The sequence below is a fragment of the Nicotiana tabacum genome, chromosome 11 (assembly GCF_000715075.1).
Source record: "Nicotiana tabacum cultivar K326 chromosome 11, ASM71507v2, whole genome shotgun sequence".
Classification (NCBI taxonomy): domain Eukaryota; kingdom Viridiplantae; phylum Streptophyta; class Magnoliopsida; order Solanales; family Solanaceae; genus Nicotiana; species Nicotiana tabacum.
In genome coordinates, this window is record NC_134090.1 from 151752539 (window position 1) to 151779643 (window position 27105).

General features: G+C 36.6%; 1 protein-coding gene across 1 annotated transcript; it reads right to left on the reverse strand.

The window, feature by feature from the left end:
• Positions 1-2777: 2777 nt before the first annotated feature.
• LOC142166067 (uncharacterized) lies at positions 2778-3080 on the reverse strand. The gene has a single exon (XM_075224480.1). The coding sequence runs from the start codon at positions 3078-3080 to the stop codon at positions 2778-2780; it is 303 nt and encodes a 100-aa protein (XP_075080581.1).
• Between the last annotated feature and the right edge of the window lie 24025 nt (positions 3081-27105).

The window sequence follows — 27105 nt, forward strand, 5'->3', positions numbered from 1 at the left end:
AAACTTATAAACATACACACATGTAACTCTTGAACTATTGTAACTAACAACTAATCTAACAGCTAAGCAATTTATTGGAACTAATCCATTAATGCATAAATACACAGCTCAATACCCCTTAAAAGGAGACATTTTCTCAATTTTTGTTATAGCTATTGCTTCACAGACAACTCACCCAAATACAGCTGAATGCTTGATTCCAGTAAGAGCTTTGGTGAGTATATCTGGTTGATCGGCAGTACCAATGTGATCTAAGGACACAAGACCCTCTTGTAATTTGTCTCGAATAAAATGGCAATCAACTTCAATATACTTTGTCCTTTCATGAAAAATTGGGTTCTTGGCAATGTGTAAAGCAGACTAACTATAGCAAAACACTGTGACAGGCTTAGGAAAAGGAATGGTTAGTTCATCTAGCAATCTACACAACCAATTGAGTCCACCAACCACCTTCTAAGGGATCTGTACTCTCCTCAGCTGTGGAGAGGGAAATAGTTTTTTATTTCTTGGACTTCTAGCTAATTGGACTATTTCCCAATAGTACCAGATAACCACTAATTAATCTTCTAGAATCATGGCAAGCTGCCCAATCAGAATCACAATATCCCCTAATTGTGTAGTCAAGATCATTTGAAAAGAAAATCCCAAGTGTAGGATCATTTTTCAAGTAACTGAGTAGGTGAAAAGATGCCTCTAAGTATGGCTCCATCTGATCTTGCATGAATTGGCTCAAATATTGTACACTATAGGCAATGTCCAACCTTGTATTGGTGAGAAATTCAGCTTTCCAACCAGTTTTCTATAAGATGTAGGATCTCTTAAGGCTAGTCCCTTTTTGCTTTAAGCTTGACACCGGGATACAGTGGTGAAGGTGAACTGCTGCAATTGAGACAGTCATATTCTTTAAGTAAGTCTAGTGCAAATTTTCTCTGGGGGAAAATTGCCCCATCAACTGTGTACAGAACTTTCATACCTAAGAAATAGTGTAATATACCCAGATCTTTGATCTTAAACTGATCATGTAGAAAGGTTTTCAACTAAGTAATTTCTTGTAAATATGTCCATGTCACAATCACATCATCCATACATACAACAATAAAAATGGTAGAAAAGGCTGATTTCTTGTAGAAGAGAGAGTAATCATTTAGAGAATGGAAATAACCCTTAGAATATAAGGCTTCCTCTAGCTTTTTCTGGCCATAGGCCATATGGGACTGAGGAATGGTTGTTTGGGTGAGAACTGAACTGGTATAGAAGAGATTGCCCATATCTTGACAAAGGGTACATGTCCTAGTCTATTGTGCCACACCAAATCTGTATCAATTAATATTACTAGACATAGAAGGATGCAAGACTGAACATTGAGTTTTATTGCATATGGGAATATTTACAAATGAGTGAGAAGGAGAATGTAACCTATTTACATCATATGAAGCAGGTAAAGCATGGGATGGAAATAAGTAGTTGGCAGTAAGTGTGGCAGAGAAAGAATGCTTCAAGCAGCTTGAACAGAGAAGGTATAACCCATCCTTGACCTTACCAATCTCCAGAGGCCTCTTCATTGAAAAGTCCTGTAGAAGACATAAAGATTCAGAAAAGGACACTAAAATTTTAAGCTGAAAAGTTAGGCAATGAATAGAAATTAAATTGTAGTTGAATGAAGGAACAAAAGGAACCTATGCAAAATAATCTGAGGTGCAAGTGTAACAGTTCCAATTTCAGTCACTTTCACTCGATAACCATTTGGCAAGTTAATTAACAAGGGATATGGCACGGTTCTAATGTCTGACAAAAAGGATTTATTGAAAGTAATGTGGTTGGAAGCTTGGAAGCTCCTTAGGATCCGTATATCAGCACTTGGTGTAAAATATTTGCATGATAATAAGCTAAAATCAAGTGAAAGATCAAAGGCGGAGCATGCTATTATACCTGCAAAGTTTACAGCTCCATTAGGTATACTTGAGGTGTCCCTTCCATTCCTAGAATGAAAGTGTTGCAGCAGAGAAGCCAGTTGACCATATTGTTCTTTGATTAAATTGACATTAGAGTTGCAGTTGCCTTCCAGGGATTCTAGCTCTTCATGTCTGCTAGAGTTAATCTCAGGTGCACCATGTAGCCACAGTTCTCTTTCCTTTGTCAAACTTGTGATTTGAGTTTGATCTCTAAGTATATTCATGTAGCTTGTAACACTTATCTTTGGTGTGGCCTGGGCGTTTACAGAAATCACAAAAAGGACATGACCTAGTGATGGTGGGAGAATAGTTGCAGGGAGAATAGTTGGTTCTAAAATTGTTGTTCCTTGGTGTATTGACATTAAAGGAGGCATAGTCTACAGAATGTTGGCCTTTTTTGAGGTTGTTCCTTGGAGCACTAACATTTAAAGATGCAGAATCCAATACAAGATAATTGTTCGGCCTAACCTCCCTCTATTTTTCTTCTTGAATTAGCAGGGAAAAAGCCTGTGCCATAGAGGGTAAGGGGTTCATCATAACAATGCTCCCTCACACAATTTTATACACTTAATTTAAGCCTATCAAAAACTGAATTAGACGTCTTGTCTTGTTCGGTTTTATACATATTTTTCAAGGCACCACATGTACATTGACAGTTGCATTGGGTTTTGGCACTCAGTATGCTCAGTTCCTCCCAAAGCTTCTTCATTTTAGTGTAATAACCTGTGTGATGTCTAAAACTCCTTGAGAGAGGTCATTAATTTCCTTTTGAATCTAATACAATTTGGTTCCGTTGGTCAGATCGTAACGATCCTCCAATTCTCTCTACAATTTAACATCATCATTTGCATATTCAATACTGTCTGCAATCTCCTTGGCGAGAGAATTTAGGATCCATGATGTAACCATATCATCACATCGCTCCCATAGTCGAAATTTTAAATGTTCCTTCTCTAGATCTGGCTGCTTGCATTCGCCATTGACAAAACCTAACTTGTTTTTGAGAGAGAGGGCTTGCAAAAAACTCCTCCTCCAGGATCGATACCGTAAGCCACTGAAAGGGATCGGAACTAGCATGGTGTCAGGATTATCTGAAGGATGCATGTAAAGAGGACTACTTGGATCCATGCCGGTCTCCACTCTGAGGGCGGATGAAGAACTACTCGAATCAATACCGGACACGGTACTCGAATAAGTGATAGCCATGAGAAGAGGTTAATTTGATGAAGCCAGAGCCAAAAAAAATTGAGAGAAAAAAGTAGATCCGAAAACTGAAGAAAACATGATTTTCTAGGGCAAATTTTGGGATTGGAGAAAAAATTCGAATGAGACTACAGATTATGAATGTGAAGAAGAATGAAATGCTAGGCTTTGATACTATGTTGAGCTGCAGATGCAGTGGATGGATCGAGCTCGAGCTCGAGCTCTAATGGTGAAGATCTGGAAGCTTCGTAGAGAGAGAAGACTGAGAGAAGATATTTTGAAAATGAATATTGTGTATTGTATCGATGAACTGTACAAACTTTTATACATACATACATACATACATACATACATACATACATACATACTTACATGTAACTCTTGAACTGTTGTAACTAACAACTAATCTAACAGCTAACTGACCTTCAATAACTAATTACCGGAACTAATCCACTAATGCATAAATACACATCTCAATATTTCTCAAAATTACTTTTGGTGAGAAGCACTTTGTGTTTGGCTAATCAACTTAAAAAAACACTTCTGAGCAGCAATTAGTGTATGGCCAAGCTTTTAAAAAGTGTTTCTAAGTGTATTTTTTTCTCAAAAATATTTTTCAAAAAAGTGTTTTTAGGGACAAGCTACTTTTTTTTTTTGCTTCTCCGAAATTGCTTCTACATCTCTTTAAAAGCATTTTTTTTCCTTCCAAAAGTTTGGCCAAACACTTCAACTTTGAAAATAAGCAATTTTTTTTTTTTTTTTTTTTTTACATTTTAGTACTTCTAGGTTTGAAGAAGCTTGGTCAACCAGGCTAATAGAGAAATGCTACTGAATCGTCCTCTGTGATCTGCGTCAAGGCAAACCTGCAGTATATGGACAAAGGATTTCTTGCATTTTCCCATTAATAAAATTAATCATGGGAAGCACTCCTTACAATGTTACTACTGTAACGTCTACCCGAGTGATATTACCTACTTTGGGCTTAGGTTCGTATTATTTCAAATATAAAGCTTGTTTTCATATACCATCTTTCATGTGTTTTGTTAATACGTAATTTGCTTAGGGTGTTATACACTGCCACCCAAGCAACACAAAACTTTACTGATGAAAATCCAAGCCTCAGCAAAATCGGATTCCTTTACAATGTTATACTCGCTCTGTTCCATTTTGCATACAATTTCTTTTGTAGTATGTTTAAAAAAGAATGGTCTTTTTTTTTTTTTGTATCTGTTAACATATTAATAATTGTTTCCGTATTTATATTTACGTTTCACATAAATAATAATGATTTCAGATAAATCCGAGGCCTAAGAGGTGCATCCCCTATTGGTATTAAGTATTGTCCACAAGTTGCAAAAAAGTGATATTCAAGTATAAATAAAGTATTGTTGTGAATAGTTTGAACATTTATACTACTTTGGATACTACACTGGATACTAAATTGAATGATACATTGGATGCTCATGTTGTGAATAACTTAAAGATTAAATTTCCTATTTTATGTCCATCATCTTTACTTTTTATGCCTATAAAAGGCCATGTAATTGCAATGAAAAATTACACCAAAGTGAAAGAAGAAAACACTTCTCCATTCTCTCTATCTCTTCTTGTTTACATTTTACTGCATTGCTTTTATTTTATAACACGTTATCAGCACGAAGCTCTAATTTTATTCTTAACTCCCGCTAAGTTGAGCCATATTTTATTAAGGTATGTATCATTATAATCATTTTATTTATGGCAGTACATATCATATGCTCATTGTTTGCAGATTACTTGTGCGCTTGGGCATCTTAAATAGTTTAAGTACATTGCAGTGATAAAATAACTATTTCCTTCCGTGCTTAACTCTTAGAGGACCTCAAAGTCATCAAACTAGCTATGCATTAATGTCATACTTATAATATTCATGGACTCCCTAGATCAAAACATATCTTTAAGGCATTTTGAAGAACTGTGAGAAATAAATTGACAAGCAATAATTTTATAGTTTAATTACTTTATATTTATTGGAACATATAAATAATGTTAGTCACGTTCAGTTCTATTAACACATATATATCAATAATATAAAGTGAAATGAAACAAGTATGTAATTTCTACTTTATGGCAAGAATAAAATGAAATAGCAGATTGTTAACACGATATAGCTCTATTTTCATTTCTTTTACCTTAATCGTTTTGTTTTCATTAATTGTTTATTATTATAATTATTTCTCTAACTTATTCATCTTTTATGATAGTTTTCACTATGTCAAATTTATCAAAACTTGAATTTGTGGCACTTGACATCACCGGGAGGAACTATTTATCATGGGTTCTTGATGCGGAAATTCACCTTGACGCTAAAGGTTTTGAAAATACTATTATACAAGGAAATGAAGCATCAAATCAGGATAAAGCGAAGGCCATGATTTTCCTTCGTCATCATCTACATGAAGGGTTAAAAACTGAATATTTAACCGTAAAAGATCCACTTGAATTATGGATTAATTTGAAGGATCGATATGACCACCTAAAACTTACGGTATTACCGAAAGCTCGGTATGAGTGGATACATTTAAGGTTGCAAGACTTTAAAACCGTAAGTGAGTATAATTCTGCTATCTTTAAAGTAAGTTCTCTATTAAAATTATGTGGAGACACTATCACAGATGAGGACTTATTGGAAAAAATATTTTCTACTTTTCACGTTTCAAATGTGGTGCTACAACAACAATACCGTAAAAAAGGTTTTAAGAAATATTCTGAGTTAATCACATGTCTACTTGTGGCTGAGCAGAATAATACTCTATTAATGAAAAATCATGAAGCCCGTCCCACTGGGTCAGCTCCATTTCCGGAAGTGAATGTTGTAGCAACATATGATAAGTTTGAAAGAAAACAAAATAATTACCGTGGTCGTGGACATGGTCGTAAACGTGGACGTGGCAGGGGGCGAAACAATTATCGTCATTATGGTGAAAATAAATTGTAGAACAATAAGGATTCTCAAATTAATCATTCAAAAGGTAAAGCTAGTATGTGTTACCGATGTGGTATGAGAGGTCATTGGGCACGCATTTGTCGTACGCCAGAACATTTTGTCAAACATTATCAAGCCTCCCTCAAGAAAAAAGAAAATAATGTGGAGGCACACTTGACCTTTCAAAATAATGATGATGAAGCAGGTCCCTCAAATAAATATGATTCTAAGGCACATCTTGTATATAAAGATGATGATTTTGAAGGCCTAACAAATATTACTCATTTAGAAGTTGGGGACTTCTTTGAGGATATTGACTGAAGAACTAATCATCTTACTGAGGAATGAAGCTATAAAAGTTGTTATGTTTATGTTTGCAACTAGTTTATTTTTCTTGAGTGTATTTTCCTAATGCATCATGTGTTGCTAGTTTCTACATTTCTAATGTATTTCTTAATATATTTTTTTCCTGCTTGTCTTTTATATTTCTTATGATGTATTATTTGTCTTTTTTTATGAAGAATATGAAAATTCCCTAGTCTTCAGTTGGACTCAAGATTAATAAAGATGATATATGTCTTCTGGATAGTGCTACAACACACACTATTTTAAAAGATAAGAGATATTTCTCTTATTTGGTAATGAAAGAAGCGAATGTTAATACAATATCCGGTAGTACAAGATTAATTGAAGGTTCTGGAAGAGCCAATTTATTACTACAAGGAGGAACCAATTTGGCTATTGATGAAGCACTATACTGTAGTAAATCTCAAAGAAACTTATTAAGTTTCAAAGATATTCGCCAAAATGGCTATCATACTGAGACTACAAATGATGAAAAGATTGAATATCTTTATATTACTACAATAATGTCCGGTAAGAAATATGTGCTTGAAATGTTACCTGCTCTTTCCTCCGGCTTATACTACACAAGTATTAGCAGGATTGAAACACATGCCGTAGTAAACGAGAAGTTTACTAATCAAGATAATTTTATTATTTGGCATGACCGGTTGGGCCATCCTGGTTCTAATATGATGCGTAAAATAATTGAGAATTCACATGGACATGCAATGAAGAATCAGAAGATTCTTCAATTTAAGGAATTCTCTTGTGCTGCGTGTTCTCAAGGAAAATTAATTATTAGACCATCAACTATTAAAGTTAGGATGGAATCCCCTGCATTTCTGGAACGTATACAGGGTGATATATGTGGGCCCATTCACCCTCCATGTGGACCATTCAAATATTATATGGTTTTGGTAGATGCATCTACAAGATGGTCACATGTGTGCTTACTATCAACTCGCAATATGGCATTTGCGAGATTGTTGGCTCAAATAATAAAGCTAAGAGCACAATTTCCAGATTATGCAATTAAGACAATTCGTCTTGATAATGCCGGTGAGTTTACATCCCAAGCCTTTAATGATTATTGTATTTCAACTGGGATAACAATTGAGCATCCGGTTGCTCATGTTCATACACAAAATGGTCTAGCAGAATCATTGATCAAACGCCTCCAATTAATTGCTAGACCAATGCTTATGAGAACAAAACTTCCCATTTCAGTATGGGGTCATGCTATTTTGCACGCAGCAGCACTTGTGCGGATAAGGCCCACAAGTTATCATAAAGTCTCCCCATTGCAATTGGCTTTTGGTCAGGAGCCAAATATTTCCCATCTTAGGATCTTTGGTTGTGCGATATATGTTCCAATTGCTCCACCACAACGCACAAAGATGGGTCCTCAAAGAAGGTTGGGGATATATGTTGGATATGAATCTCCTTCTATTATAAAATATCTAGAGCCGATGACTGGAGATTTATTTACGGCAAGATTTTCTGATTGTCATTTTAATGAATTAGTATATCCAACATTAGGGGGAGAAAATAAGCAGCTGAAAAAGAAGATAGATTGGAATGCATTATCACTGTCTCATTTAGATCCTCGAACAAATCAATGTGAATAAGAGGTTCAAAATATTATTCATTTACAAAATATTGCAAATCAATTGCCAGATGCATTCACTAACCTACCAAGGGTGACTAAGTCACATATTCCAGCTGCTAATGCTCCAATTCGAGTTGATATCCCGACAGAACAATTAATTAAAGCAAATGAGTCTAAGCCATGCTTGAAACGTGGTAGACCAATCGGTTCTAAAGATAAAAATCCTCGAAGAAGAAAAGGAGCAAGTGATCAAAGTGAACTTAACACAGAGGTAGTGGCTCAAGAAGAGCCCCAAGACATAACAAATGATAAGACCTTAGGGGAGGTCCAGGTACCTAAAAATAATGAAAATGAAGAGATATCAATAAGTTACGTCTCAACCGGGAAAAGATGGAACCGAAATAATATTGTTATCGATAACATTTTTGCTTATAATGTTGCTGTTGAAATAATGTAACAAAATGAGGATCTTGAACCAAAATCTGTCAATGAATGTAGACCGAAAAATGATTGGCCAAAATGGAAAGACGCTATCCAGGCAGAGTTAACTTTACTTGGAAAACGTGAAGTCTTCGGACCCATAGTTCGAACACCTGAAGGCATAAAGCCAGTAGGGTATAAATAGGTTTTTGTGCGAAAACAAAATGATAAAAATGAAGTCGTTAGATATAAAGCACGACTTGTGGCACAAGGGTTTTCCCAAAGGCCTGGAATTGATTATATGGAGACATATTCTCCTGTAGTGGATGCTATCACCTTCAGGTATCTCATAAATATGGCAGTACAAGAAAAACTTGATATGCATCTAATGGATGTTGTTACAGCCTATTTGTATGGATCATTAGACAACGAAATTTTTATGAAAGTACCTGAGGGATTTAAAGTGCCAGAAACATATAAAAATTTTCGAGAAACTTGTTCAATAAAGCTTCAGAAATCTTTATACGGATTGAAACAATCAGGACGTATGTGGTACAATCACTTGAGTGAATACCTGTTGAAAGAAGGGTACAAGAATGATCCAATTTGTCCCTGTGTCTTTATAAAAAGGTCTGGATCTGAATTTGTTATAATCGCCGTGTATGTTGATGATTTAAATATCATTGGAACTCCTGGGGAGCTTCCAAAAACAGTAGACTGTTTGAAGAAAGAATTTGAAATGAAAGATCTTGGAAAGATAAAATTTTGTCTTGGTCTACAAATTGAGTATATGAAAGATGGAATATTTGTCCACCAATCGACATATACCGAAAAGATTTTAAAGCGATTCTATATGGATAAAGCACATCCATTGAGTACCCCGGTGGTTGTGAGATCACTTGATATAAAGAAAGATCCATTCCGACCTCATGAAAATGATGAAGAGCTTCTTGGTGCCGAAGTACCATATCTTAGTGCAATTGGGGCATTAATGTATCTTGCCAATAATTCCCGACCAGATATAGCTTTCTCAGTAAGCTTATTGGCAAGATTTAGTACTTCGCCAACACAAAGACACTGGAATAGTATTAAACATATATTCAGATACCTCCAAGGGACCATTGATATGAGTTTATTTTATTCAAATGAATCCAAGCCATCATTGATTGGTTATGCAGATGCAGGATATTTGTCTGATCCACACAAAGGTTGATCTCAGACAGGCTATTTATTTACAAGCGGAGGTACAGCCATATCATGGCGTTCGACAAAACAAACTATGGTTGATACTTCTTCAAATCATGCAGAGATAATAGCCATTCACGAAGCAAGTCGAAAATGCGTTTGGTTAAGATCTATAACTCAACACATTCAGCAAACATATGGTCTTTCTTCGAAAGAGAATATTCCAACAATATTGTATGAAGACAATGCTGCATGCATAGCTCAATTGAAAGGAGGATATATCAAAGGAGATAGAACAAAACACATTTCACCGAAATTCTTTTTCACTCATGATCTTCAGAAGAATGGTGAAATAGATGTACAACAAGTTCGTTCAAGTGATAATTTGGCTGATCTGTTCACTAAGGCATTACCAACCTCAATATTTGAAAAGCTGATATATAAGATTGGAATGCGTCGTCTTCGAGATATTAAGTGATTTTTCATCAGGGGGAGTAACTACACGCTGCACTCTTTTCCTTAACCAAGGTTTTGTCCCACTGGGTTTTCCTGGTAAGGTTTTTAATGAGGCAGCAAGCAATGCATATTATAAATAACTATGTACATCCCAATATTTTTTTTGTAAGTTTTTAATGAGGCACATTATCTTACATGGACATCCAAGGGGGAGTGTTATGAATAGTTTGTACATTGGATACTACTTTGGATACTACATTGGATGCTACATTGGATGCCCATGTTGTGAATAACTTAAAGATTAAATTTCCTATTTTATGTCCATCATCTTTACTTTTTATGCCTATAAAAGGTCATGTAATTGCAATGAAAAATTACACCAAAGTGAAAGAAGAAAACACTTCTCCATTCTCTCTATCTCTTCTTGTTTACATTTTATTGCATTGCTTTTATTTTATAACACGTTATTAGCACGAAGCTCTAATTTTATTCTTAACTCCCGCTAAGTTGAGCCATATTTTATTAAGGCATGTATCATTATAATCAAGAACAGAGCTTTCACCTAATGTCACCTATATCCAACTGCAATATCAGGGGCGGAGCAAGCTTTATATATAGCTATGGGTTCTATAAAATTCAGTAGCTTTGGCTCAAATCTAGTATTGTGTTAAATTTTTTATTAAATATGTATAAATAAGTTATTTAGAACTCACTAAGTAAAAAAAATTATGGTCCAGAAACCATAAACTAAAAATTTTAAATTCGCTTCCAGCAATCACAGCTTCAACTTACTATTCCATATATAATTATCATTATTTTTTATAAACATTTAATGTTTTTAACATTTAATGTTTTTAAAGCATCCACACTGGCTTTTACCTCCTGTGGTGGTAGGAGGTTTGGGACGACCCCTACCTCATTTTTATTAGTAAGCTAAAGATACAAGGAAACTAGGAAGCAATGGGGATTATAAAATATACAACTACAAATAAAAGAGGGCCCAAAAGATCGATAGTACCACATGAAAGATTCAGATTATGTTTCTTGTTTGCCATTGTCACCACCCACAATTGTTTCTTCTTTCCTTGTTGTTTTTTTAAAATAATAAAAAAAAAAAAACAAATTAGTTGGTGCACTTCTAGAAGTATGTCAAAAATCTTCATTTCTTTAATTGATTTTAGCGTCTCTTAGAGCTTACGAAAGGAATTGGTTCAGTGCCGTTACAAATATTGGTAAATTAGAGTACTACTAGCAGGTTAAAATAGATGATTAAATATGATCAAAATATTATATAATTCCAATTGCTGGTGTGCAGCTATCACCTTATGGTGAGTACCCATTTTGAAGAACTTTTATACTGTACTACATTTCCAGAAACCAAAAACTATAATCTTCTTTTAATGTTAATTTCCAAGAAAAAATGCTAGGTGATATTCTTTCAATTTGTGTAAGCTTTGACTAGTAGAATTATTCGGCACCTATGTGCTGCTGGGCTACATAGTAGGTATCCGATAAAACAGTCGAAGCACGCGAAAGCTGTCCCGAATACCATTCTTATAAAAATAGCTATGTAATGCTTCAACCAGTCAATTGATTTTGTCGCTCTTTACAAACTTGTTTTTAGTTTTATGACCTTACCCTTTTTTTTCTTTATACGTGGGAGATTTACATTTACGCGTAAGAGATTTATTGTCACGACTCAAAAACCACTAGTCGTATGGCACCTAACTCGATCCGCTAGGTAAGCCAACTAACAGAATATACAATCCAAAAGCGACTATAGGAAAATAGTAAAGAATTATTGGAACATTTACAAATTGACCCAAGAACTGTTAGTGCGAATCACGAGCTTCAAAAACTTGGAATTTGCAAAACTGATACGAATAACTGCACGTTCTGTTTGAAAGTTACATAAACAGATTAGCAAAACCTAAGCTACCAAGGACAAGTGGCAGCTATATCCGGAATGCATGAACATCTTCAGAGTCAGCACCAGACATCACCAGCAGGTCCGCTCCAAAAATTTGTACGCAATGTACAGAAGTATAGTATCAGTACAACTGACCCTATGTACTGGTAAGTATCTTGTCTAATCTCGTCGAAGTAGTGAATAGTCTTTTTAGATAAAAGATACTTACTGATAAAACATGCACCACAAATCATCAATAGAACTATACCACGATATAATAGAGAAGAATACATGAAACGAATACGCAAAACAATAACCGAGTGTTAGAAAAGATCACAATTTGGCATCTTCAAATACCTCGACCAATCCTTTCCTTAGAATGAAACCAATAAACCACAATAGTCAATTCTTAACTTTCATAGCATGAGGAATGTACTCAGATATCAAGTCAATTGCACGGCAACACCTTTCGTGCTCTTATCTCATCCTCACCCAATATACGTATAACAGAACCAACCAGATGACAGAAATACTGATAACATGAATTACAAGGTAGGAAATACGCAAGTAGCAATAATGAACAAGGATAACCATAGGGGCAACAGTAAAAAACTAGGCGGAAAGCATGTGAGTGAGGACAACAATTGGAAACAAAGAATATCAACTTCAACTAACTAGCATAATGAAGGGCTAAATAAAAATACAACGAATAAGAAGGAAACACATGATCTTTACAAGTTAACAAGTAGAGGCATGAATGACTAACATAGAAAAAGGGCTTGTACTAAAGTGTAACCAAGTAGATACGACATGGGTATGATTATAGCAGCAGGAAGTAGACATGGTATTTGCAAGTTAAACAAGTAGAAGACATGGTCAACACAATAACAATTGAGATAGAGATCAAAGACAGGACAATAACAACAAGTCACACAAGGTCTATAAGTACGACAATAACAGCTCAAGGTAAAGGTATAAACATATACACGGAAAATAGATATCACATTATAATGCATGCCCCTCGTCCTCACCTGCACAGAAGCACCCATCATGCCATGATCTTTCGATAATAAAAGCATGACAATATAAATGAAATGGCACGACATCACCCTTCGTGCTTTTACTCTCAAATCTACCCCCCAAACATGATTAACCCTGGCACATACATATACGCTCGTCACCTCATATATGTATTACCCCCGCATATGGATAACAATGTCAAATAGGAGGAAAAATTTCCTCAACAAAGTTAGGCAAGATACTTACCTCAATTAGGCTAACTCAACACTCAGTTTTAGCCTTTTTCCTTTACAAATTTGCCTCTGCTCGTCTCAATCTACCCAACGACTTAAATACTACACATAATGCAAGAGGAAACAATTTCAATTAATAAAGCTGTGACTTTTATTAGATTTCTAAAAAGTCAATAAAAGTCAAACCCCGAGCTCGCTCGGTCAAAACCCGGGTCTAAGGATAGGTCTTGACTACACATAGCCTCACATGTCCAAATATATATTTTGTTTTTAAATCCGAGTCCTATTCGACTCTCAAATCCCAAATTTTTATTTTTCAAAACTTTGACAAAATCCCCAAATTTTTTCTTAGATTTCTCATGAATTTGATGTTAAATCTTATATAAAATCATGAAATCTAGTTGAGAATTAATTAGAGGTACTTACCCAATGATTTGGTCTGAAAATCCCTTAACAAAATCGCCTCTTGTAGAAGCTAGGATTAAAAATATATCAAAATGAAGCTAAGTCTCGGAATTGCTCAACATTTAATAGGTTGTCGATGTTGCATTTGCGACAGGGGGTTCGCAAATGCGACCCCTGCAAATGCGAACTGGAGGATTTCCTGCTAAGGTCGCATTTGCGACCATGAGCTTCACAAATATGAACAGGGCCATCGAAAATGCGAGGAATTCTTGGAAAAAGCGAATTCCTGCCCAACAACCTGCGATTGCAAATACGAGGCTGCTTTGCAAATGCGATAATCACCTTTGTCATCAAAACATCGCAAATGCGAAGACACCAGCACCAACAATCAAAGACTTATGAAAAATCATTCGAAAACAAATCCGAAACTCAGCCGAGTCCTCGAGGATCCAAACCAATCACACACCCAGGTACAGAAACACAACACGAACTCGCTCGCACGCTCAAATCATCATATTAACCTCCAAAACCACGAATTGGATGCTAAAACGCATGAAGACACATCTCTTCTTATCTTTTCTTGTATTTAGCTTATGTTTCGGTCTTTTTATTAGTTTATTACTTACTCTTTTCAACTTTGTGAATCAAATTCCTTATATTTTTTTTTAATTCACAATTACAATTATAGCCTGTCTTTGTAAGGTGAGAGTGGAATTTATCCTTTATTTTGTCCTTTCCATTCACTCGGATTTCTTTCGTTTCATCGATTTTGTCTGAATCCCATCGTTCTTCCGAAAAAAGGGAAGGAGAAGGATCAAACTAAACATCAAGAACTTCTAGAATCGCAACCAAGCATCCGAACCATATCAAATTAACTCCAAATGGCACCAAATTTTACAGACAAGTTCTATGTTGTTACATCCCATGGTTTCGTACGTGGAAGTACGCCATAAGTAAATTGATATAAGCTCGGAAATAAGATGTTACGTCCCACATTTTTCGTACATTAAAGTTTCGTCGTAAGTTAAGCGATATAAGTTCGGGAATGAGATTATTTATTATAAGTATTACGTTATATGAAAACAAGTGATAAATAAATTCGTGAAAGTGAGAGGGTAAGCAAATCGAAGAAAGTGAATTTCGTTGAAGTATGACATTTTGAGATAAAATATGGCCCGAGCTACAACACCCCATATTTATGTGCCATATAAGGTACCACATGACGATGATAGTAAGATGTATAAGGTATGTTAAAAGTGAGTAGTATTATAAATAATTTGAGATAATTCTTAATTATGTGGGTAATTGGTTAATTATTAGTTTAATGGGAGATTAATCATGTAATTAAGGATATGTGGATAATTAATAGGTGGGGACAAAGCCCCCCACTTGGCAGCCCATAAAGTGATTAAAAGGAGCCACTAAGAGACTCATATGATATGTATCAAAGTGTCGTATTATTAGAACACCTAACAAGAAATTCATTATCATAATAATTAAAGTGGCCCTTAAATAAACTACTAAACCTCTCTTTATACTAATTATTTGATTGAAGAGCAGAAGGTGGACGTGAAATCCATTACTACTAGAATCGTTATACTATCAAAGAAATAATCATGATTTGTAGCCATGTCTCTCTTTTGGAAAAATTCAACTCTTGACATACAGGAGTGTGAAGAGAATGACTGAAGCATTTATCATACTGCTCCAATTATCTAAGTCACTAAGGATTGTCAACATTTCTTCCTCCATGGGAAGGCTAAAGAGAGATTTCATACATGATTTACAGTGGTCGGAGCTGTAACGCGAGATTTTGTGATTCTAAGGGAGTACGGTGCAATCTTTCTCAAGAATATCATACGGTATTTTTTCTCTACTTCGATCTGTCGTAACGTGTTTTGTCGCAATTGACGTGTATAGGAGGAATTTTCAAGAGAATCGACTCAGGTATGTTAAGGCTAAGTCCTTCCTTCATTTTGGAATGATCTCGTAATTACACAAGTTTGATATAAGGCATAAAGAAAAATTCATATTCCAAAATTTACGTATATTTTTTTGGTCTTGTAAATGATAATATTCTCCTTATCGGAACTTCATATTCAATTGAGTATTTTCTTATTCCAGTCAAGAGAGCAGGGAGTTTATATATACAATAATAAAGTATTTTCATTACCATCGAGCTATAATCGATGGGCAGGCCCCTATTGGGCAACCTCTGATTAGATGGTAAGTTATATACTGAGCCTACTGTGGCCGAGCACCTATGAGCGAGCCCAGTTGGTCGAGATACAGAGCCTAATATGGCCGAGCGCCTATGAGAAAACCTACTATGGTAGAGCAGTTTATATATATATACCGATCCTTATAACGCTGGAAAACTATTTTACTTACTATATTGAGAGAATTGAGTCAGTAATAGCAGGTGAACATATCTTCAGATTATCTTGACTCCCAGTTACTTTCAGTTAGTATATTATCAGTTCAGTTTCAGCTTTCAGTATATTGTCTTACATACTCGGTACATTATTTCGTACTGACATTCCATTTTTGGGGGCAATGCATTTCATGTGTGCAGGTTCAGCCAGAGAGGCGGGTAGACCGTCTCATTAGGTATTGCCCGAGTTCAGCTTGATCGATAAGCTCCATGCCCTTCGGAGTTGCTGGGTATAGAGCTTTATGTACATCTTGTGTATATATGTATATATGTTATGAGTAGGTCGGGGCCCTGTTCCGATCACAGTATATCCATCCGTAGAGGCTTGTAGACATATCCTGTCAGTTAGTGCAGTATGTTGGGCTTGTAGGCCTTGTATGTATATTTGGTTGGTTTGTCAGCTATAGTAATCATGACGGCCTCATCGGCCCAACTTTATATTGATATTCAGTCAGCATTCACAGTTATCATGCGATGTGGCCCATGGCCAAAGTATGACATCATATGTTCGGAGTCCCTTAGTCGCAAGTTGGTATGCAAGGATATGTGAGGCACTGAATGCCGGTCTTTCCCCCCATGTTTGGGGCGTGACAAAATTGGTTTCAGAGTAGTTCTGTCCTAGGGAGTCTACAGGTCGTTTCTAGTAGAGTCTTGTTTATGGGTGTGTTGTGCACCACACTTATAAGTAGGAGGCTACAGGGCATTTAGGGCTGTCACTCTTTCTTCTTACTCTAGATCGTGTGGTAGAGCTTAGTTGTAAGGACTCAGTTTCCTAAACTCTGTCTTATTCATAATACGACGATGACTACATCTAGAAAGTCAGTTGGTAAGAGATTGCATATGGCTATGAAAGAATTGAGTCAGAGGAACTCGATTTTCATGATGTTTATAATGAGTAAATGTAAGGCCTTCAGCAAATCATGTGCGTACTAAGACATGTAAGCCTCTTGATAAGGAACCTTAAGATATGAATATCTATCCACCTTTATAGTGAAAGGCAGTGAGAGATTCAGAAGATAGATACAAGTTTCAACAAACAAAAGAAGCAAGATGAAGAAGGGTACGAGGCGCCCAGTAAATAAAGATTATCAGTATTTATAATTTAGGCAGAGAAATATAAGCCTTTTGAGTTATCTTCAACAATAACAGAGGTATGTACAATTGGCCACACCGATCTCGGTTATGCCCTGTGGGAGCTAACAGAAATAGTTAAGAGAAGGACGGATATCAGGATTCGGCTGGGTTAGAGCGACCCAAAGTGGTGGATAAATTATTTGCGTTAGTTGACATTTCCGAAGGATATTGCAAATGTGCTAATAGATCTCCTTATGAGACACCCAGATGGTGCGCTCAAAATAGTACACCTGGATATGACTACTACAAAGATAGACACTGGAAGCCTTGAAGGGATAAATATTACCTTAGTATGGCTCCCGTCCCTAGCAGAGCGAGAATGCTAGGCAACCCGAAGAGCCAATAGATGAAGCAAGGGTAGCTAAAAGTGAAAGAATTCCTTGTTCGAGTTTTTAGAATAAAGTGATAGACATAAATGTTAGTGGAAATAAGAAGAGAGTTAATGAAATATTATGAGTAAGATGTGATACAAGAAGGACAACGAGTAGTTGGTAGTTGATTCAGGAAGAGCCCAGTTAAGGCTAAACAAGATGTTACAGATGAGTCAGCAGATCGTGCAATATAGACATAGTAAAAACAAATATAGTGAATTCAGCCTTGCAGTAATGCCATTATAATACTTGAAAAATATTCAAATAAGAGTTGGGGTAGTTAAAGGTACCGTATGAATGTTATGGAAAATAAAAGAGAGTCTCACTAGGAAAACAGTCAAAACTTCTATTCAGAAGCAACTGTAAAAGCACATGAGTGTGAAGGTAAGTAACTAAGGATAACTATAGTTGAGAAAGAACATCAAAAATTCCGTCGAGTATACGATGTAATAAGCTTGTAGCCTTACAAAATTCAGAAGATCCTCTCTAAGTACTATAATGAAAAACTAACCGAGGAAGTAAGAAAGAAGGCTTCAACCTAAGCTCAGTGACCCATAGAGGGAATTGTCTTATAATAACAGTCTCACAACAACATTGTATATGCTCCATAAGAAAGTGGCACCTACCGTGGCTATGAATGGGAAGAAGCAAAAAAATCAAATCAAAAGGTTATATTCAAGATCATATTGGTCGTACGGAATTCCAATATGTGTGGGCACTAAGATAAGCTAAGTATGCACGCAACAAGGGGCAGAAAGATCAGGAAAAGTAATAACTTATGTTTAAAGAAAGCTGAGAAGGAACGAAATAAATTATTCGATCAATGAATCAGAGTTGGTTACGTTATAAACGCACTTAAGAGTTCGGAGTATTATCCATGCAGCATATATATTGACAATCATATAGCCGTAGAAGGTTCTGGTATAAGTTAGAAGGGACAACTGAGCCCGGGTCATAGACAAAGGATTGAATTGTTAAAGGATTGAATATAGCGCCCTTGAAAGGCTAAAAGTAATAACTAACACCATAAGTCGCAGATCGGAAGATAGCTTAAGCCAACATAAAGGTTGATCAGAGGAAAGAGAAAACTAAAGAGTTACATCAACTAAGTAAATCAGAAGTTTGATTATTGAATCCAGAAAATAATGGACATAATGATTGAGAACATTGCAGGATCACTCTTAATATTAGAGGTACAAGAGAGATAATATAGTAGCCATATTTTATAATGGCTCTACAATAAAGCCAGTTAAAAGAATACCAGCCTCATAAGAGGCCAGTATAAAGCTCTCATCGAATCATGTAAAAAGGTGCGAGTAGTATAATAGAAGTTCGAGTTGTGGATGTGAATTATACCTATATGGAAGGGAGGTTATGAAGGAGATAGAAGATGTGATACGAGACTTTAAGGTAAGTAAGATAAAGGTGAACAATGTACGAGATACTCAAACGTAGAAGGTTGTGAACATTTCATACTTCGGATAGAGGGCTAGAAACGTTGGGATTCAGTATCCAGGAATAATAGCAGTGTCATTAGTGGCATACCTTCTAGCCTATAGTTTCTAGGTATCGAGAGATCTAGTCAAGAGAGCAAAGAAGAGTTGGAGACGATGTGATGTCTCGCTTGATGTTCTAGAATAACATAAGGAAATCTATGGTGCAATCAAGTTGAAGGAAGGTTGTAAGTAGTATAAATAGATATGTGTAGATCGCAAGCTAAAGTATGGTAGAGCAACAAGGACTTAGGAAGACAGGAGTAAGGATAAGAAAGGGCGAGTGAGAAGGTGACGATAATGGATGAGTCCTCGGTATTAAGCCCGTGAAAACAAGAATGGCTGATGGTTTCTCTAAATTATACAAAGCTCAGTATAGCCTGAATGAACTCAAAGGAGTCTAAGACTAATGGCATTTAAAAAAAATGAAATGTTGCCCTGGTAGTAAAATGAGGGCGTAATCGTGATAAATGAAGGATGACATTTGAGCCTTCGATTGAGTAATGATTTGATGAATTGTACAGGATCAAAATACCCTCATAAGGAGAATCACATTGGGATGCTATGAAATATAATTATTGGAGTACAATATCGCCCCTAGGTTGATTAGGCAAGCCACTTCAAATATTCCCTAATGAGACGTAAGCCCTGGTGACAATATTGTAAATCAACAATGGATGGATAAAAGTTACAAAGGATGAGATGAGATTAGGTCATCAGTCTTAAGATGAACAGCAATAAAGAAGTATTACAAGGTACCACATGACGATGATAGTAAGATGTACAAGGTATGTTAAAAGTGAGTAGAATTATAAATAATTTGAGATAATTCTTAATTATGTGGGTAATTGGTTAATTATTTGTTTAATGAGAGATTATCCATGTATTGTGGATAATTAATAGGTAGGGACAAAGCCTCCCACGTGGTAGCCCATAAAGTGATTAAAAGGAGCCACTAAGTAACTCATATGATATTTATCAAGGTGTCATATTATTAGAATATCTAACAAGGAATTCATTATCATAATAATTAAGGTGGCCCTTAAATAAACTACTAAACCTCTATTTGTACTAACTATTTGATTGAAGAACAGAAGGTGGACGTGAAATCCATTACTACTAGAATCATTCTACTATCAAAGCAATAATCATGATTTGTAGTCATGTCTCTCTTTCTAGAAAAATTAAACTCTTGACATACAGTAGTGTGAAGAGAATGACTAAAGCATTTATTCCACTGCTCCAATTATCTAAGTCACCAAAGATTGTCGACGTTTCTTCCTCCATGGGAAGGCTAAAGAGAGATCTCATACGTGATTTACAGTGGTCGGAGCTATAACGTGAGATTTTGTGATTCTAAGGGATTACAGTGCAATCTTTCTCAAGAATATCATACGGTTATTTTTCTCTACTTCGATCCGCCGTAACATGTTTTGTCTCAATTGACGTGTATAGGAGGGATTTTCAACAGAATCGGCTCAAGTATGTTAATGATAAGCACTTCCTTCATTTGGCATGATCTCATAATTACACGAGTTTGATAACAAGGCATAAATAAAAATTCATATTCCGAAATTTACATATATTTTCCTAGTCTTGTAAGTGATAATATTCTCCTTATCCGGACTTCATATTCAATTGAGTATTTCCTTCTTCCAATCAAGAGAGCAGAGAGTTTATATATATAGTATTAAATTATTTTCATTACCATCGAGCTGTAATCGATAGGTAGGCCCCCTATTGGGCAACCTCTTATCAAACGGTAAGTTATATACCGAGCCTACTGTGGTCGAGCGCCTATGAGCGAGCCTAGTTGGTCGATATACAGAGCCTAGTATGGCCGAGCGCCTATGAGAGAGCCTACTATGGTAGAGCAGTTATATATATAAGGCCGGACAACTATTTTACTTACTATATTGAGAGAATTGAGTCAGTAACAGTAGCCGAACATATCTTTAGATTATCTTTGACTCCCAGTTACTTTTAGTTAGTATATTATCAGTTTAATTTCAACTTTCAGTATATTGCCTTACATACTCAGTACATTATTTCGTACTAACGCTCCTTTTCTGGGGCCACTGCATTTCATGTGTGCTGGTTCAGACAGACAGGCGGGTAGACCTCCTCATTAGGTGTTGCCCGAGTTCAACTTGATCGGTAAGCGCTATGCCCTTCAGAGGTGCCAGGTCTAGAGCTTTATGTACATCTTGTGTATATATGTTATGAGTAGGTCGGGGCCCTATTGCGATTACAATATATCCATCACTAGAGGCTTGTAGACATATCCTGTCAGTAAGTGCAGTATGTTGGGCTTGTAGGCCTTGTATGTATATTTTGTTGGTGTGTCAGCTGTAGTAATCATGAAGGCCTTGTCGGCCCAGCTTTATATTGATATTCAGTTAGCATTCGCAGTTGTCGTATGATGTGGCCCATGGCCAAAGTATGACATTATATGTTCGGAGTCCCTTAATCGCAAGTTGGTACGCAATGATAGGTGAGGCACCGGTTGCCGGTCTATCCCCCCCAGGTTCGGGGCGTGACATATATGATAAAACGAACATACTCGAAGCTTCAAATCATGCATAACAACCTCGAAACGATGAATCACACTTTAGGTCAAAATCAATTAACTTTGAAACTTCAACTTCTACGACCGATACCAAAACTTATCAAATCACCTTCGATTGACCTCAAATTTTGCACACAAGTCATATTTGTCATTACAGACCTATTCCAACTTCCGGAATCGGAATCCGACCCCGATATCAAAAAATCCATTCCCGATTAAACTTCCTAAAAATCCAACTTTCGCCAATTCAAGACTAATTCGACCGCAGACCTCTAAATTACAATCCGGACACACTCCTAAGTCCAAAATCAGCCAACGGAGCTAACAGAACTCCATTCCGAGGTCAAATTCTAAAAAGTCAAACTTGGTTAACTCTTCCAACTTAGAGCTTAAATCTTGAAGTTCATTCTTCCCAATCGATTCCGGATAACCTGAAAGCTAATACTGACGATTTACACAAGTCATAATACATCATGCGGAGATATTCGAAGCCCTCAATACACCAAGTGGAGTGCAGGTACTCAAAACGACTAGTACGGTCGTTACATCCTCCACCACTTAAACAAACATTCATCCTCAAACATGTAGGAGTCATAATCTCGAGGAGTCACGGTGTAACCTTACTATGCATAATCTCGAGGGTGATCCCATGTCACCCTGATCCATATAAGCCCGCCAACACAACATAACTAGAGATCCTTATTTCGACTTTGGTCCTTAAACTTTAGAACCTAATCCATATCATCCAAAATTCAGTACGAGACCCGAATCCCACATCTATACATTGTATCAGTATAAACAAGATGTATCAAGTCATACCATTACTTCGACACTCACAGTAGGAACTACAGACCATCATTATTGCCCAAAAACAAATCCGGTGCAGGTAGCAAACCTCATATCAATTAGAACTTCGTTCAAAACCTTCATACCCTACTGATGATAAATGATCATAACCGCTTAACCACTTATCTGGTCAATAATCCAAGAAACTCACTCGTCCAACCAGGGCCATTGTCCAAATCCTCAGCAAAATATAGAATTATTCTTCCAACCCTTCCTCATCCCAATACATTAGTGCAAATCTCAGGTCTAGAAACCTCATCTCAGCCAGTACATGCAGCCTCACTGACAAGTACCAACAATGATGATATTGATCCCCACACAACCCGGTTTCGTACACCAACAAGTAATAATTCAAACACCACAGATAACAGTAACAAAACTAAATAAGAAGACTATTAAGCAAGATAAGCAGGCAGAGAAATTTTAGCATTTTACTACAAACTATTTTCAACAAGGTGAAAGCAAAATACACGAAATAGGAATAAGGAGTCACATTTCATCACTGTACCGTCGCGACATGCAACTCGATCCCATCATATCAGTCCATATAGGGTACCCATCGAGCCATAATACTCAAGCTAACTGATCACATGTGTGTCAATATCAAGCACAATAGAGTGCACAAAATATAATTGTGGGAAAATTATTTGAAACAAAAAATACTAAAAAGAACAAGCACAACTATGGTGCAATAAGAAAATCAACATCACGAAGACCACCTCACCCATAGTGCCATGAGGTCTAAACTGAATCACACTATGCATGTGAAGAATCATGTAACCCTCACAACCCGTCATAGTATAAGAGGGAAACATTTAACATAAACCAAGGAATGAATAACATCCATTTCATCTGATGATATACATGTAGTAACAACTGCGCAAGAGCAAACAAATCCGATCTGATACAGAATACACATTCTCATTAGGCTCAAAAGCAACCCCCAAACCAATTTCCGATCATCCCCAAACATGTAATTAACCTTCCAAAAGTCCGTAGCAACTTTTCCATAACACCGACCATCAATCATCCAATCCTCAACATTTCTTCACAGCTTGCAGTCAAGGAATAGTCTGTCATCGAGAACATCAACTCTCTGAACCTCATGATTACCAGAATCTGCATATCCAATTCTAACACCACTACTCACATGGCTAATGCGTCACCCATACTCCATTATTCTATGGAAAACACCCATAAGTCAAAACACAATGTACCTGCCAACAGGTGAACTCTCCTCCGGTGGAAACACATAGTGCCAGCAAAACCTTAAACACCTGAAATCGTTTGTGACATCAAGAACTTATACCTTTCCCTCCAAAACTAACTACAACCTTGTACATGCAACTTTTCAACCCCACACAATGCATCACCTCTAACATGCTTATTCGCAACACTACGAAAGTCTCATAGTCAACTCTGAACCATGAGCAAATTGAATACCTCATCAACCGAGAATCTTTTATTTATCTCAATCTAGGAGAACACCACCACACGTAATATAACTTCTATACCTGTAGAAAACATCAACTTCGACCATGGTCATAACCATGATAAATTCTTCGAAATTCAGTAACACATAATTGAGTAATCAGAACCAATCGCCTCTAACTCAACCGAGTCACACAAACTTCCAACCCAAGAGTAACTCAATCCGATATGACCGCTTTGAGGGGAACCTCCTGGGAATGTGAAGCCATTTCTTGTATCACTTCAACATTGACATGTAGACCTTTCTTGAGAAAGAAATACCGCAGATCTTATTACCATTCGCTATCATTTTCCAGCCTGCCCATAGACAAATCCAAAAGTCCTTAAGGACTACATAAGACCTAGAACTCACCAGAACCTTGTCGATAACCACTCATCTTACTTTAATCTTCAATACACAGGTAATACACATCGAGCAACCCGTATTTCACCAGTGTATGCCCATTCAAAGAAATAACCAAGCAATTTCTCTGTCCGGAAACTGATACGGCCCATGATCCTACAATCCGATCGTCATTAGCAGACTCCACCACTTAGCTCGAAGCCATAGAACACCTCATTAGCACCCAAAGTACCATATCTTCACAGCATGCCCTGATCCCGCATGACTATTTAGCTGAATACTTCAAAAACTCATGCAATGTTGATCATAGAAAAACCCGAAGACTGCCAAGCGCTTACCCATCATCGCAATAGTCAAACACTTTCCCCAAATTCTCTAAAATGATAACATATGCACTCAACCAAATGGAAACCTCATAGATACACACGATCCAAACTCATCATGCAGGAGATGGCCCACCAATTATACTCAAATTGACACCTTGCCATGAACCCACCTTAATCACAATAGTCAGGCCACCATCCAATCTTTCCAAATCTGTGCTTACTAACCAGACATATGAACACTCCTCATACCACAAATGAACGACTAGAATATTTAACACTACATCTGCTTCTAAGGCTAGACAACACATTGCGATGATAATCAAGCATCCATAGCCCGTCGTAATCTATCTGCGGCATCACTAATCGTCGACACATAGAAAATACTGAGTGCACAACATCACATATGAGCAATTGGGAGGAGTCAAAGTCGTAGATTTCAAGATAAAACAAGGCTGCACGACAAGGAAATAAGAAAGGGAATTTTTTCCTAAATGCCCTATAGCCTCCCTAAGATAGGTATGGACGTCATCATACCGATCCGTAGGACTCTACTAGATACTTGCTAATGACTCGTAGAACCTACGAACCTAGTGCTTTGATACCACCTTGTCACGACCCAAAAACCACTAATCGTGATGGAACCTAACTCAATCCGCTAGGTAAGCCAACTAACAGAAAATATAATCCAAAAGAGACTATAGGAAAATAGTAAAGAATTATCTGAACATTTACAAATTGACCCAAGAACTGGTAGTACGAATCACGAGCTTCTAAGACTTGGAATTTACAAAACTGATACAAATAATTACACGTTCTGTTTGAAAGTTACATAAACAGAATAGCAAAACCTAAGCTACCAAGGACAAGTGGCAGCTATTTCCGGAATGCACGAACATCTTCAGAGTTAGCCCCCGACATCACCAGCAGCTCCATTCCAAAAATCTGTACACAATGTACAGAAGTGTAGTATCAGTACAACCGACCCCATGTACTGGTAAGTATCTTGTCTAACCTCGTCGAAGTAGTGACGAGGATTTTTAGTTTAAAAAATACATTCTAATAAAGTTTGCACAATAAATCAGCAATAGAAATATACCACAATATAATATAGAAGAATATATGAAGCGGATACGCCAAACAATAATCGAGTGTTAACAGATATCACAATTTGGAATCTTCAAATACCTCGACCAATCTTTTCCTTAGACTGAAATCAATAAACCACAACAGTCAATTCTTAACTTTCATAGCATGAGGAATGTACTCAGATATCAAGTTAATTGCACGGCAACACCCTTCCTGCTTTTATCTCATCCTCACATAATATACGTATAACAGAACCAACAGATGACAGAAATACCGATAACAGGAATTACAAGGTAGGAAATACACAAGTAGCAATAATGAAAAAGGATAACCATATGGGCAACAGTAAAAAACTAGGCGGAAAGCATGTGAGTGATAACAGCAATTGGAAACAAGGAATATCAACTTCAACTAACTAGCATGATGAAGGCCTAAATACAAATACAACGAATAAGAAGGAAACACATGATCTTTACAAGTTAACAAGTAGAGGCATGAATGAATAACATAGAAAAAGACTTGTACTAAAGTGTAACCAAGTAGATACGACATGGGTGTGATTATAGCAACAGGACGTAGATATGGTATTTGCAAGTTAAACAAGTAGAAGATATGGGCAACACAACAACAATTGAGATAGAGATCAAGGACAAGACAATAACAAGTCACATAAGATCTATAAGTACAATAATAACAACTCAAGGTAAAGGCATAAACGTATAAACGAAAAATAGATATCACATTATAATGCATGTCCCTCGTCCTCACCTTCACAGAAGCACCCATCGTGTCATGATCTCTCGATAATAAAAGCATGACAACATAATTGAAATGGCACGGCATCACCCTTCGTACTTTTACTCTAAAATGATGTGTCACGGCATCACCCTTCGTACTTTTACTCTCAATAATATGGTACGACATCACCCTTCGTGCTTTTACTGTCAAATAATATGGCACATCATCACTCTTTGTGCTTTACACTCTCCTTCACATGATAGTGTATAAATAATGACACGACATCATCCTTCGTGCTTTATACTCATCCTTACCAAACATGTGTATATCAATGACAGTCAAGGCAGGAAGAATAAATAACATCAAGGAGAGTGTTTAAACGAATATTCCAAACAAATCCCAAGCACAACTTTCCAGGCCAACGATGATTCAATAAACCCTCACGAACCGTATTATTCAAGTACTTCTACAAATCTCCCAAATGACCATCAATCATAAGTATAGAATCTAGTATCTCAAGAAGATCGACCATAGCAATGTATTAATGACTACACCTAGTGATAACCGAATTA